The following is a 15,826-nucleotide window of genomic DNA, read 5'->3' on the forward strand; positions in this document are numbered from 1 at the left end:
GAGCTTGTTTTGTGCAAATTGGCTGCCGCTTTTTCTACACCAGTGACTATAGTTCAAAAGAACATCATTGGCTGTAAAGTGTCTTGGGGGTTCTGGTGGTTGTAAAAGACAGAAGAGAAATGCAAGTCTTTGCTTTTATATTCTTTTCTACAGCTCTTTGTCATTGGGTTAACTATTGAAGGTTGTATTATTTTTGGAATGTCAAAACGTCAGTTTTATGCAACTGCTGGGTCCGTTCCAGAACACCACAGTTATGAAACTCATAAATTCTTTCGAGAATGTGGCTTGATTCTTTTCAAACAGTGAATCTGCTGTGATATTGCTGACAATGAGTCAGAGGATGAGCATTTTATCATGTGGGTGTGCTGACAGCAACTTCCCTCCTACTAAGCAGAGCCAAAAATATTCCTCTAACATGATAATTGCTTTTCATTCTGCTGCATACACAGCCTCCATCCTCTCGCCACAGCTGGTTTCTTCGTATGTGGCTCTTTGATTTTGACGTTTTTCCTCCCTCTTTTTCTCTTTCCGTTTTTCTCTCCCTCACTCTTTTCTCTCATTCTTCTCAAATTTTCTGGCTCAATTTCTTTATCTCTCTCCCCATCTCACTACTTTCTTCTTTCTGTGCTGTCAGCTCTCTATGCATTTTCTGTTTGTTCTCTCTGGCTGCTGTATATCCTACATCAAAAACGGTGACTACACTTCAAAGTTCTTCATAGTTTGGAAAGTGCTGTGTGACATCTAGAAATCACGAAAAGTGCAGTATAAAAGCAAGTCTCTTTTTTTCTTCTGTTCTGCCATCATTCACTTGCCCATACATGCTCACCCTTTTCTCTGCTGAGCTAATAACGTGTGTGCTTTTAAATCTGAAGGTTGTAGGTTGAAATGCCATGGAACTTGGACAGATAATCTGTGCAGCACTGAGGATTGCTCTGTTGTCAGAGTTGTCATCCTTTGGATATGTGAAGACCACTTAGCACCTGACTTCGAAATGTAGGGGTACTCTGGCCAAATTTCCTCTCCCGCACAAGGCATGTAATATATGTTAATTGGCCATTCATTCATTTGGTCCTTGTGCGACCTTGCTGTGATCAAGCATGAAGTATCTGCAAGTTTATTATTTCACCGCATTTCCTGGTACATTTTATCTCGTCTTGAATTTGTTGATTTAAATAGGTGAAACCACTTAGTGTGTGTTGTGGGGTAAATCGCGGTGACCAGTACTGTCTTTAGACAATACAAAACTTACAAGGCAGATATCTCTGTATAAAAAGTAACATTTATTTAAAAGAAAACGAGCAGCTGCAAGGAAATCACCAAAAGGGTTAAGTAGCTCTGTGATTGAGTGACAGATCCTCTCCGATGTTTGAGCCTCTCGGTTGTAGTTCAGTAAAGGAGACACGAGTTTGGCTTCTTCATAAACTACCTTTATTTCTTTGATCCAACTCCACATACAATTCTCCTTCAACATCCAATGCCACCTGTAGCCCCTTTATATATCAGTGATTTCTGTTGAATAATTGACATCAAACTAGGACATCCGAAGAATATGATGTATACAATCAAAAACAGATCAATTATAATTTTTCTTACCAATCATTTCCGCCTTATATTAGCTTAAAACAATTATATTTAGTATACACACATCAATAATAATCCCTGACATTCACCTCAGCCAATTGCATTTTACCATTCAGCATAATGATATTTCATTCATCCATTAAATCTAGAGATTTAACTCCCATCTTGGCTAAAGTCACTTCCTTGTTGCCTGGTTACCCTTGACGCCACTACACGGGTCAAAGTGGAGGTTCCCACCAGATCATCGCCAAACTGGATAGACATGTGATCCTGCGTCCGGGCACGTTTCCACCTTAAGTCTAGAGAATGAATACACCTATTCATAAATGTTGCAATATGTGTTCCCGCATAAAAAAACTTTCTGATATGAATTTTGCTAACTATAGGGTTTTTAGGCCTTTGGTTCTGAACTATTCACCTTTACCATTATCCCTTGCGGTAACCTGCTTTTGGCTAAAATGAACAATGATTCATACAATACTTAAAATAATTTAAAATATCAATATATCATAGACACCCTACAGTGCAGAAGGAGGCCATTCGGCCCATCGAGTCTGCACCGACCACAATCCCACCCAGGCCCTACCCCCACATATTTACCCGCTAATCCCTCTAACCTACACATCCCAGGACTCTAAGGGGCAATTTTTAACCTGGCCAATCAACCTAACCCGCACATCTTTGGACTGTGGGAGGAAACCGGAGCACCCGGAGGAAACCCACGCAGACACGAGGAGAATGTGCAAACTCCACACAGACAGTGACCCGAGCCGGGAATCGAACCCGGGACCCTGGAGCTGTGAAGCAGCAGTGCTAACCACTGTGCTACCGTGCCGCCCTATATATATGTTTTAAAATCATAATTACTTGTTTAATTCTCTCACCGCATTCACATTTGTGTCAACAAATTAGCTTATTTGATTAGCTTATTACCTTGTTTAAAGAATCATCTCGGAGTACAGGTTCCTAGCTCTTTGAAAGTGGAGTCACAGATGGACAGGGTGGTGAAGAAGGCATTCAGCATTCTTGGTTTCATTGGTCAGGACATTGAATACAGTGGTTGGGACGTCTTGTTGAAGTTGTACAAGATATCAGTAAGGCCACACTTGGAATACAGTGTACAGTTCTGGTCACCCTATTTTAGAAAGGATATTATTAAACTAGAAAGAGTGCAGAAAAGATTTACTAGGATGCTACCAGGACTTGATGGTTTGAGTTATAAGGAGAGGCAGGTAGTCCTGCCAGTGCCTTATGTATTCTGCCTAAAAACCTTATTAACTTGTTAGAAATCTCCACTTCTGTGTTTGACCAATTATTTAACTGATATTTTATTCCGGTGTATGTTTCTCTTGGTATTTTATAATTTCTATAGTTGTTTGAGTAGTTAAGATTATACATTTGTATGATATTTAGAGTTAAAAACATTAGAAGAGTTTTATTTTATTGAGTATAGCAGATAAACTAAGGACACAATGAAATGTGGCAATATGACAACATAGCTATGACAGAAACAAAGCTTAAGGAAGGACAGAAATGGCAGTTCAATGCTCCTGATTACAGGGTTTTCAGATGAGATGGAGAGGAGGTTAAAAAAGGAGGGGGTGCAATTTTGGTTGAAGAAACAATGACTGCTGTGAGAAGAGATGATATATTAGGAGGATGATCAAATGAGGCAATATGGTTCATCCAAGGAACGAAAAGGAGCAATCACATGACTGGAACTGTGCTATAGACCCCCCAAACAGTCAGAGGGAGAGAGAAGAACAAATATGTACAAGAACAACAAGAGAGGAGTTTGTACATTCTCCCCGTGTCTGCACGGGTTTTCTCCGGGTGCTCCAGTTTCCTCCCACAGTCCAAAGATGTCTGGGTTAGGTTCATTAGCCATGCTAAATTGCCCCTTAATGTCAGGGGAACTAGCTAGGGTAAATGTATGGGGATAGGGTCTGGGTGGGATTGTTCACCGAAAAGGATTAAATGCAATGTCACTGCATCTTAAATTGGTCACCAGGAAAAAGGGAGTGCTTGGTCTTCAGCATCTTGCTCAGAGTCTCCATTAGTTTGGATGAGGAATTGGAGGATTTGAGAACAGAATGAGTCCTACCAGCTGCTACAGGAGAGGTTAGGAGGTCGAGATGGCATCCTGCCTCACCTGCAGATACAGAACATTCCTCTGCCTGAGTATCTACAATACTGTATTTGATAATCTGTGTATTTTCCCCTTCTCGGCCCCTGAGCTGTCTTGCAATCTATTGCCTTGTGGCTGGTAGAGCACGCCACACCTTCAATAGAAGTGGGCATGAAAATTCCACATGTTCTGCATCATGAAAATGGTGTCTAATTAACACTGGAGGAATGTGAGCAGTTTTGGTTCCCTTATTTAAGGAAAGATATTATTTCATTGGAGGTAGTTCAAAGAACAAAGAAAATTACAGCACAGGAACAGGCCCTTCGGCCCTCCAAGCCTGCAGCACTGATGCTGCCTGACTGAACTAAAACCCCCTACTCTTCCGGGGACTATATCCCATCCTATTCATGTATTTGTCAAGATGCCCCTTAAAAGTCACTAACATATCCGCTTCCACTACCTCTCCCGGCAACGAGTTCCAGGCACCCACTACTGTCTGTGTAAAAAATCTGCCTCGTACATCTCCTTTAAACCTTGCTCCTCGCACCTTAAACCTGTGCCCCCTAGTAATTGACTCTTCCACCCTGGGAAAAAGCTTCTGACTATCCACTCTGTCCATGCCTCTCATAATCTTGTAGACTTCTATCAGGTCGCCCCTCAACCTCCGTCGTTCCAGTGAGAACAAACCAAGATTCTCCAACCTCTCCTCATAGCTAATGCCCTCCATGCCAGCAACATCCTGGTAAATCTTTTCTGTACCCTCTCCAAAGCCTCCACATCCTTCTGGTAGTGTGGCGATCAGAATTGAACACTATATTCCAAGTGTGGCCTAACTAAGGTTCTATAAAGCTGCAACATGACTTGCCAATTTTTAAACTCAGTGCCCCGGCCGATGAAGGCAAACATGCCGTGTGCCTTCTTGACTGCCTTCTCCACCTGCATTGCCACTTTCAGTGACCTGTGTACCTGTACACCCAGATCCCTCTGCCTATCAATACTCTTAAGGGTTGTGCCATTTACTGTATATTTCCTATCTGTATTAGACCTTCCAAAATGCATTACCTCACATTTATCCGGATTAAACTCCATCTGGCACCTCTCCGCCCAAATCTCCAACTGATCTATATCCTGCTGTATCCTCTGATGGTCCTCATCGCTATCTGCAAATCCACCAACCTTTGTGTCGTCCGTAAACTTACTAATGAATCCAGTTACATTTTCCTTCAAATCATTTGTATATATTACAAAGAGCAAAGGTCCCAGCACTGATCCCTGAGGAACGCCACTTGTCACAGCCCTCCATTCAGAAATGCACCCTTCCACTGCAACCCTCTGTCTTCTTTGACCGAGTAAGAAGTCTCACAACACCAGGTTAAAGTCAAACAGGTTTATTTGGTGGCTGATTTGTAACACTTTATTTGGTAGCACTCACCTGATGAAGAAGCAGCGCTTCGAAAGCTAGTGGCTTTTGCTACCAAATAAACCTGTTGGACTTTAACCTGGTGTTGTGAGACTTCTTACTGTGTTTGCCCCAGTCCAATGCTGGCATCTCCACATCATGGCTTCTTTGACCGAGTAAGAAGTTTAACAACACCAGGACTGTCCTGTCTGGAGACAATACACATCTCTTTAACCTGTGCTTAACGCTCTCTCCACTCACATTGTCTGCACCTTTAAGACTTGATTACCTGTAAAGATTCGCATTCCAACCATTATTTTGTAAATTGAGTTTGTGTTTTTATATGCCCTGTTTGTGAACAGAACTCCCACTTACCTGACGAAGGAGCAGCGCTCCGAAAGCTAGTGGATTTTGCTACCAAATAAACCTGTTGGACTTTAACCTGGTGTTGTGAGACTTCTTACTGTGTTTACCCCAGTCCAACGCCGGTATCTCCACATCATGACCTCCCCTGTAGCCAGTGAGGATACAAAGATTTCTCTCAAGGCCCCAGCAATTTCTTCCCTTGCCTCTCTCAGTATTCTGGGATATATCACATCAGGCCCTGGGGACTTGTCTACCTTAATGTTTCTCAAGAACCCCAATACCACCACCTTTTTGAAATCAACATGACTCAAACTATCTGCACATTCTTTCTCAGACTCATCATCCACCAAGTCCTCTTTGGTGAATACTGATGCAGAGTACTCATTTAATACCTCACCCATTTCCTCTGGCTCTACGCATAGATTCCCTCCCTTGTCTTTGAATGGGCCAACCCTCTCCCTGGCTACCCTTTTGCTCTTTACATATGTATAAAAAGGGATTTTCCTTAATCCTGCTGGCCAATGCTTTTTCGTGACCCCTTTTAGCCCTCCTTACTCCTTGCTTAAGTTTCTTTCTACTTTCTTTGTATTCCACACTTGCTTCGTGTGTTCCCAGCCTCCTCGCTTTGACAAATGCTTCCTTTTTCTCTTTGACTAGGCTCACAATATCTCTCGTTATCCAAGGTTCCCAAAACTTGCCATACTTATCCTTCATCCTTACAGGAATGTGCCGGTCCTGAATCCCTATCAACTTACACTTCAGAGAAGGTTCACTAGAATGAGGTATGGAGGGATTTTCTTATGAGGAAAGGTTAAACAGGTTGGGACTCTACTCATTGGAATTTCGAAGAATAAAAGGTGATCTCATTGAAGTATGTAGAATTCTTAAGGGGCTTAACAGGATAAATGCTGAGAGGATGTTTCGCCTCATGGTAGAGCCTCAGACTCAAGAACAACTTCTTCCCTACTGCCATCAGACTTTTGAATGGACCTGTCTCGCATTAAGTTGATCTTTCTCCACACCTAGGTATGACTGTAACACTACATTCTGCACTCTCTCCTTTCCTTCTCTATGAATAGTTTGCTTTGTCGGTATAGTGCGCAAGAAACAATATTTTTCACTGTAGACCAGTACATCAAAAATAGTCTCCGAATAAAAGGGCGCAATTTAAGACTGAAATGAGGAGGGATTTCTTCTCTCAGAGGGTTGAGAGTTTTTGCAACTCCTTGTCACAGAGAGCTGTGGGGGCTGAGGCTTTTTGTATATTTAAGGCTGAGATAGATTTTTGATCAGTAAAGGAATCGAGGTTCACAAGGAAAGGGTAGGGAAGTGGATGTGAGGAGGGGCTGATCAGCCTACTTCTGTTCCTATTTCTTATGGCCTTACTTGAATGCTAGACCTGCTTGTTTCTGGTGAGCAGCTGTAGGTATGATCAAATTATAACAATCATCAATTAGCCAGAAATTGTGTTAAATCTGGACTTTCAAGCAGGTATTTCTTATTAACACAGTATCAGTTTAGCGGTTGTTTTCAGCCTTCAGCTAAATTAACTCCTGAAGTGTTTCTCTGTTTTCAATGACGTTTTTGTCGGCCTGGGAAGGTTCCTCTTAATCTGTGGTTTATAGGGAAGAAGCTTTGGTTTATGCACAGTTGAAGTAAATCACTGCTGTTGAGGTTACCTCTGGTTTCATTCTCTGCCTCAGGGATTTCTCAGGAAGTGCTTTCAATGTTAGCGGAAATTAAACGAGCAGTAGTTTTATTGTTCTATAAGAATGACATTGTATCGTTTGTAGTGAATGCTCCATTAACATTTTCACAGATGAACTAAAATTGTGATTATAGACAAACTAATTGCTTTCCTCATTTTGTTTTGATCAGCTTTTCAAAAGGAGCTAGATGCAAAGCATGATAAATATGAGAGGCTAGTAAAACTCAGTCGTGACATTACTATTGAAAGTAAACGGATCATTTTTCTCCTACACAGAGTAAGCAGGTGGGTAATAAACAAGATCTTCATTAAATATGTTTCATTTTGTAGAAAGTTAACAAATGAAGAGTGCTATTTATATATAAAGTAGGTCTCTTGAAGTGTTGCTTTCATTAATTTGAACGAATGTTGTTTGGTAAGGACAAAAGTGTTATTATTCCATGTGATACACATTATATAATTCTGTTGGTAATGTCAGCCTGTATACTTTTAAGGCCACAAGTATACTGTTAAATTAACGGAGCCACATCATTTATAGTTAATGTCTAGTCTAGGAACTTTGCAAATTGGTATGTGCTGATCAGATTCATTCGCCAGCTTCAAAGCGTATAGATTTCAAGGTTGTTTTAGGACAGTAACAAAATGTGACATTAGCATGTGTAGGTGTGCCATGCTTAATATCACTTGTGAACCCAGCAATAAGTCAAAGGATGCAGTGTTTTGCAGGAACAGAAACAGAATAGAAATTTTAAACATAGTGTTATTCTGCTGCTGAAGTGCTCAGTAATAAATGCTCAGTAATGGATCAGGCTGCAGACTGGAACCCTGACTACGTTGTGGGAAGGTAAATTATAAGAAAACAGACATTATGGCTCCAACATGTAAGTTTTTTGTTATTTTGTGGTTCTGGAATGTAGGTTACCTGGAAGATTGATCCTAGTTCTCGGAGCGCTGGGGACAGTTCTCTGATCAGGGAGGACAGAAAATGCAATCTGTTAATTTGTGAACCCTAAGAGTGCATCTTAAAGTCAAGGAGGTGGGGATTGGTCAGGGCATTGGTCCCAGCATGACAAAGGGAGGCAGCTTCTAGTACTCTTTACAGACTTGCAGCCTAGAAGAATGGGGCTTAACCAGTCTTGCCTGTTCGGTGCCCAGATAAGTGGTCCCTCCCCCACTCCATTTGATGTCCCTTTTGTTGCATCAGGCTCCTCCACTACCTTCCCAATAAATTAGAGTATTTAGTTTACTATTAGTGGGCTTGTTGATTGTATGATAGTTAAAAATAAATTTGTAGTTCATACCATAATTGTTGTACCAAGTAATTGTTTCTTTGATCTCAGAAATAGTTGTGAGAGATTTTTAAACTGAATTTTCATCCGTCAGACTGAGAAAAGGAAATACGTTTTTGATGAGGAAAATTTGCTTTATTCGCTTTGCTTTGTGATTGTCACTAAAGAAAGCAAATCTACTGCTAATCACAGGTGTGGTAACCACAGATGTGGTCAAGTGAAGACTTCAAAACAGAGTTTTTGGTAATATGTTAATAACCTAAAAAGAGAAATCGGTGTTCAGTTTGGTTTAAAAGGGGAGAGATTTAAGCATTATTCGACCCATTTTACAGGCTTAGAATGGGCAGAATGAATACAAATTTAGCAGAGCTATGATCCTCTGATTTGAGCTGCCACGAAACTTGTCATGGTCTTTTTTTGTAGTGCAGGCTTCATTTCCATGTTGAAATGATTGCCATGCGTGCATTTCAGGATTTCTTCGCTAACTTTTGGGCTCTACAACTGATGTCCTGTCTGACAGGTCTCTGAAAGAACTATCCAACTATTAAACTCACCAGCTCACTTATACTTTGTTTTGCGAAAAGTACCCACCGCTGAGTGACATACTAGGAGAAATAAATATTTCCCTTCCCTTTGACAAATAATAAAATCTGAACTTCCCACATCACAATACTGTGCACTGAAATGAGCAAAACAGAAAACTGACTTGAAAAGATTAATTATTAATCATTTTCTGAAATTCAAGTCGAATTTCCTTTGATAAGTTACATATTTACAATTGATGCTTAGTTAACTATTGCATCTAATGAATGCTTCCATTCACAGTGTTAGTGACATTGAGGAATTACTAAATGAATCTGAGGCCAAATTTGGTGACGTTAGACAAAAGATTCAGCAAATTTCTCAGGAATTGATTGGTGAAGACATGTGCCAATTTCACCGTGCATTTTCTCCAGGTAAGAGACCAATTTAAATACATGTTCAACTTTCAACCTAGAACCTAAATTTCATTTGCATGTTTCAAAATAAGGTGAACCAGTTCTGTAGAAGACTAAGTTGTTTTAAATGGATTACTGATGATTTACTTTATTATCTAAGTTATGTGGTGGAATAATAGAAAAACTGAATCTGACAAACCAAAAATGGTTGCAGTGCAATCTTTGTAATTTATTTGTTCAAGTCCAAGCACATACATTCTTTAAGTAGTAGATATACAGAGAAATGAAGACAGTTACTTTGTTGTTCCCTGGGTAGGAATTGATCTTTTCAGGAAAGCTCAAGATTTCTATAGGTCACTTGATGCACACACTGTCCTAGATGATTCATTGTAGCGTTACAAGTACTACTGTGAACAAAACCCCCAGAAATAGGGGAGTTTCCTGCAAAATAGCACATGCACTACAAAGAACAATACAGCACAGGAACAGGCCCTTCGGCCCTCCAAGCCCGCGCCGCTCCCTGGTCCAAACTAGACCATTCTTTTGTATCCCTCCATTCTTACTCCATTCATGTGGCTATCTAGATAAGTCTTAAACGTTCCCAGTGTGTCCGCCTCCACCACCTTGCCCGGCAGCGCATTCCAGGCCCCCACCACCCTCTGTGTAAAATATGTCCTTCTGATATCCATGTTAAACCTAACCCCCCTCACCTTGAACCTGTGACCCCTCGCGAACGTCACCACCGACCTGGGAAAAAGCTTCCCACCGTTCATCCTATCTATGCCTTTCATAATTTTATACACCTCTATTAGGTCACCCCTCATTCTCCGCCTTTCCAGTGAGAACAACCCCAGTTTACCCAATCTCTCCTCATAACTAAGCCCTTCCATACCAGGCAACATCCTGGTAAACCTCCTCTGCACTCTCTCTAAAGCCTCCACATCCTTCTGATAGTGTGGCGACCAGAACTGGGTGCAGTATTCCAAATGCGGCCGAACCAACGCTCTATACAACTGCAACATCAGACCCCAACTTTTATACCCTATGCCCCGTCCTATAAAGGCAAGCATGCCATATGCCTTATTCACTACCTTCTCCACCTGTGACGTCACCTTCAAGGATCTGTGGACTTGCACACCCAGGTCCCTCTGCGTATCTACACCCTTTATGGTTCTGCCATTTATCGTATAGCTCCCCCCTACGTTAGTTCTACCAAAATGCATCACTTCGCATTACTTTACCATCGCACTACTTTACCATCCAGGCCTTGTGCCCATTTCCTATCTCAGGACTATCTTGACAAGCACAAATTACACATCTTGCAACCTAAATCCTGCAAATCAGCAAAAAGATAAACCACAGTGTTGGCTAAATTGTATCCTGATTCACATAGTGTCAAATCATCTTATGAATGTACAACTTCAGCATTGTGTTATTTTTAGCTCCAGTACAAATCCACAGGCCGTTAATAAATAAATAAAAAGCAAAAGCCTTAATCCCAAATTATACCAAATTTGGATTATATCAAATTCTAATTCCATGTCTATATTATAATACTGTAACTTAAATAATCTGAAGCTTGTTGAGCTTCATGCTGCTCTGAAAGATGTGTCAGGAATAGGTTGCCAGTTCTGATTTAACATATTCTTGGAGGTTTGAAATTGTGACATACACTTGGCCCATCGTTCTCCAACAGGGTCAAAAGCAGAGGTTGGGTGCCTTGGCATTTCTGATGGTTGAGAGGGCCGAAGAAACTTTGGTCCTGTTATAACTATTATTGGCTCATGATGTGTAAAAGTGCTGGGAGTATTACTCTGACTTCTTTTTGAGCCCTGAGTACCAACATGTAGTATATGTTTTTATTTTGGTAGATTTGTTTAAAATCTTTTTAGTGGGCCACCTTCCTGAGATTATGCTGGTGTCTCTCCCCTTTAATGGGGAACACTTGAAACATTTTTGTGGGATTGGGCTTTGGAGATGTGCTGGGATCCCAAAGACTGGCAACTAAGGACTTGTAACAAACAATACTTTATTCTCCTGCATTCTGGGGAGAACTGCCACAATTATGTGACCTCTTAAGTAATCATGTCATCACATGACCATTCTATCTACATCTTCCCTGTTTAACTTGGTTGGGGCAACTGGTGGTACTGAGGTGTAACAGTTTGCATAAGCATTAATTGTGTACAAACCATTTTATAACTTACAGATTGAACAGGCTAACAATACATAATTATTTATAAAGGATGAGACATGGATTGAGGCATGTTGCAGCTGGTTTATGGCCATCACATCTCCCTCCCCACCCCGTTTTGTTACGTAAAGAAGAAAGACTAGTTCGTTACATAGTCCTGGAATTTTGTGTTTGATTTGTCATATGTCCTGAGTGTGTGATTGTGCCAGTTGGCTGTGCTCTAGATGTTCTTGGGCTAGTGTCCTCAGTGTGGATGACTTGAGGCACTCCATTGGTGTGCCCAGTTGATGCAGAGCTTGATGCTTAGGCCTCTGGAAGGGCCTCCATTTCCACTGATGGTGGGGCCTCTATTTCCACCGATGGAGGGGGTTGTAAGCTGAACGGCTGGAGTCCTGTGGCTTCTGCTGGTGTTGGTTCCAATACCTGTAGTAGGTGACATTGGTTTTGTACATAGTGGTTATCTTCCAAGGTGACCATGTAACTGTTTGGCTGTGGAGCATGCCAACTTGTCATGGTTGAATGAGGTCTGGATCCTGGCTGTTTGATCAAGTGTCAGATGGTCAAGCCTGTGAACATTTCCCTCTTAATCAGCGCTCTGAGAGTGCACCACTCACATTGGTTTCAAGTTTGGGCTGCAAAAGAGCTTTGGCAGTAGAAATTGTGGCCTTACTGTGCCTGAAGAATAGTTGCTGTCCTATGAAAGCAGACCCTGTCATGGTGTGTTTTGCAGGTTGAGGAATACAACATAGAAATCTTTGTGATCCCGGGTACACTTCCCTAGAAGATGCTTGGCTGAGCGTACCACCTTGGGGTGACAGAGTGATTAGCACTGCTGCCTCACAGCGCCAGGGACCCAGCTTGGGTTACTATCTCTGTGGAGTTTGCACGTTCTCCCCGTGTCTGCGTGAGTTTCTTCCAGATGCTCCGGTTTCCTCCCATGGTCCGAAAGACGTGCTGGTTAGATGCATTGGCTGTGCTAAATTCTCCCTCAGTGTACCCGAACAGGTGCCGGAGTGTGGCGACTAGGGGATTTTCACAGTAACTTCATTGCAGTGTTAATGTAAGCCTACTTGTACACTAATAAATAATAAAATAAGCATTTTCGCCAAACCGTTGGACTGTCGGTCTCGGAAACTGCTCGTTATATGCTCAAAATCCCATGTATGTGTGCATTGGTGCGCATTGTCTGTCATAAGTCTAAATTATACCGTGTGATGAAGTGTCTCTTGAGCTTGATGATGTCTGCGTTGCACATCATATTTGGTAGGTAGTTGAGTTCAAACCACCCGGAATATGAGTTGACTAAGACCAAATGTTATTTACCATCCCATTCGAAAATGTCAGCTGCTGTTAGTGACTATGGAGGACCGGGATCTCATGTTGATGCGGTGGTTCTTTTGTTTGATGTGGCTTGGTGCATTGCACAGTGCACAACTGGAGACTTCCCTTTCTATGTTATCCTACATGGACAGCCAGTATAGTGATTCCTTGGCCCTTTACTTAGTTGCTTCCAACTCAAGGTGCCCCTGGTGAAGTTGCTGGGTGTGGTACCTCTGAAGAGAAGTCGGAATGATGAATCATTGACCACGCAGAATCAATCCATCCTGTATGGTTAACTCATCTCTGGCGCAGGATGTTGGGAGCTTGTGGGAAAGTTCCCTTGAGGACTCAGGCCAGCACCTCAAGATGATGTTGTGCCATTGTCTGCATGTGATATCTGCCTGTAAGGCTTCTGGATTCTATGAGAGGACAGCTCAGTACCTCTATTTTCATTATGTCTATGTCTTCTTCACAATCTGCCTTGTCCACAGTGGGTAGGAAGGTTATTGAAAGAGCATCAGCTAAGTACAGCTTCTTACCACGTTTGTAGACAATGCTGAGATTGTAGCTTTAACATCATGCACTGCAGTCATGCAGGTGCAGTGTGAAGAGGCTTTTCTGGGATAGTTATGAGTGACTGATGATCCGTTTCAACAGTTGCAGGATGACCATTTATGAACGTCATGAAATTGCTGAGAGATGAAGGCTAGAGCAAGTGGTTCCGTTTCAATCTGAGCATGGCAAGTCTGTGTCGATGAGGGCCCTTGATGCAAAGGCTGTTTGTTCTGCCATTTTGGATGCAAACTACACCAGGTACATGCTGAGTCACATATGCTGGTAAGAGTACAGGTGTTCGAATGTCAAAGTATTGTAGCACTGATGGAGCTGGGAATACCTCTTTGAGTCTGTTGAAGACTGCTGTGCGGAGCTCCTGCCAACACCATTTGACATCTTGGAGGAGAAGTTGACGCAGAGCTTCAGTGGCTTCACTGTAACACGTGATGAACTTAGAAAGATAATCTGTTATACCAAGGAAGCACTGTAAAGAAAGCATATTGATCCACAGGACGTCCACCTATCATATAGCCATTGTCTTATCTGGATATGGTATCATTGGCTGTGAGTAGGTGGCCCACATAGAGAACCTGGTTGATTCTGAATCCTCATTTAGCAGGGTTAAACTTCAGCTGTATGATGCTGATTTGGTTGAGAACAAGACAAAGACCTGCATCAAGTTTTTGCATCATACCACCCCAGACCAGGATGTCATCAACATTGATTTTGCAGGGTTGCACCACATATTGTTGGAAGACCTCGCTGCCAATGGAGATCCCATATGAAGAAAACAATATTTGCCTTCTGGAGATTTAAATGTTGTAACTTTTAATGATTCCTCATCTAGCAGGATTTGCCAAAACCTGTGTTTCACTTCCAGGATGCTCAAAACCTTGCAGTTGGGCAAGGTTTTGAGCATTCTGTTCCACTGTCTTCTGAGGGTTATGAGGTCTGAAAAGTACTTTGTTTAACTGAACTGTGTTGCTGTATATCGGGACCATCTTTCATTACTGTGGCCACCATTGTTGAAACCCAATCTGTGGCCTCATCTATAATAACTATGACACCCAGTGTTGTCATCTGATGCAGCTCATTAGTACTCTTCTTGGAGCACAAACTATTGGTGGTACTGAGTCTTCCAGTTAGTTGTATGTAGTATATTACTGGTGGTTTGCCAATGATGTTGCAGTTGAAGGGGTCTTGGTACACTCTCATGGGGCTTGGTGTTGCAGAGCGTGTACCTCTGGACCAAGTTGGATGAACCCCAGTGTGGTACTGTCCTGAAGATCTAACGTTCTGGTCGACTGTATGAAACTTGAAACTGCCTTGTGTGCAGTGAAGAGTGGCCACACCTTCTGTGCGGATGGTTTGTCTGCCATAGGCCACAAGTCCACCTGATTATTAGGGTCTGGTGCTGCAGATGGGTCAAGTTCCCGTAGCATTCGATTGGGCAATGAATTACACTTTGCACCAATGTCTACCTTAACCTTCGGTTTTGCATTGTTACAAATCATATTCAGGGTGATGAAGAAGATCTCACCCTTTTTTGTGACAGTGTCAACACTTTCACAGGAGAGTGTTGCTGGAGGCTCAGTGGTTTGGTTGCTCTGGCTGAGCTCCAGTTTGTTCACTTTGCTGATGCTCCTAACCTTGCAGGACTGACAGGCTGCAATGTGGCTCTTGTCAAAAGAATGCTGCTGTGATTTTGATCTGCAGTATTTTGCAATGTGATTCCACATTCCTTGTGTGGCAGCGTTTACCATATGCCAAATGTGCTAGATTTAGTAAGGTGTATGTTTGTGCCTATTTTGATTTTTCCGATAATCCGGCACCGCAGTATGTATACCACTACTTTTCAAACTTGGCCCAGTTGCTCACAGTATTTTCATCGAATACTAGTGGGTTAATGAGGTGAAGTCCTTGTGCCATTCTGCCAACTCCTGACACCATGTGGAATTGCTAGGTTCCCAAAGACTGGTGACCAAGGTCTTGTAACAAACAATACTTTATTCGCTCGCTGAGCAGCTACTCCACACTTGTATTCTGCCTGTACTCTGGGGAGAACTCGCATGCTTCATCATGTGACCTCTTCAGTAACCATGTTATCTCATGACCAATCGGTCTACAGGTTTTATCCAACTCAGCCAATTAGAAATAAGGATTCCTGCACATCCACTGGCTAACTACAAAATAGAACTATTGTACTTTATGTCTTCTGTAGAGTCTTAGTAAACAATGTTGGTGCCCTCTTTACTTACCTACAGTTCAATTTCAGCTGTGTCTACCATTACTATTCTGGAAAAGCACTCCTTTATTATGAATATTACTTATTTCCTGATCCAGTATGC

At 42.0% G+C, this 15,826-nt stretch overlaps 1 protein-coding gene across 2 annotated transcripts in view; it reads left to right on the forward strand.

The window, feature by feature from the left end:
• The window catches only part of tsnax (translin-associated factor X), an 80,669-nt gene that overhangs the window by 11,449 nt on the left and 53,394 nt on the right, over positions 1–15,826 (forward strand). For both annotated transcript variants that reach the window (XM_078213408.1, XM_078213407.1), the window contains exons 3-4: positions 7,353–7,467; positions 9,297–9,427. In XM_078213408.1, the coding sequence (XP_078069534.1) occupies positions 7,353–7,467; positions 9,297–9,427 (246 nt within the window). The remainder of the gene's footprint in view (positions 1–7,352; positions 7,468–9,296; positions 9,428–15,826) is intronic.

The sequence above is a fragment of the Mustelus asterias genome, chromosome 5, assembly GCF_964213995.1.
Source record: "Mustelus asterias chromosome 5, sMusAst1.hap1.1, whole genome shotgun sequence".
Taxonomy (NCBI): Eukaryota; Metazoa; Chordata; class Chondrichthyes; order Carcharhiniformes; family Triakidae; genus Mustelus; species Mustelus asterias.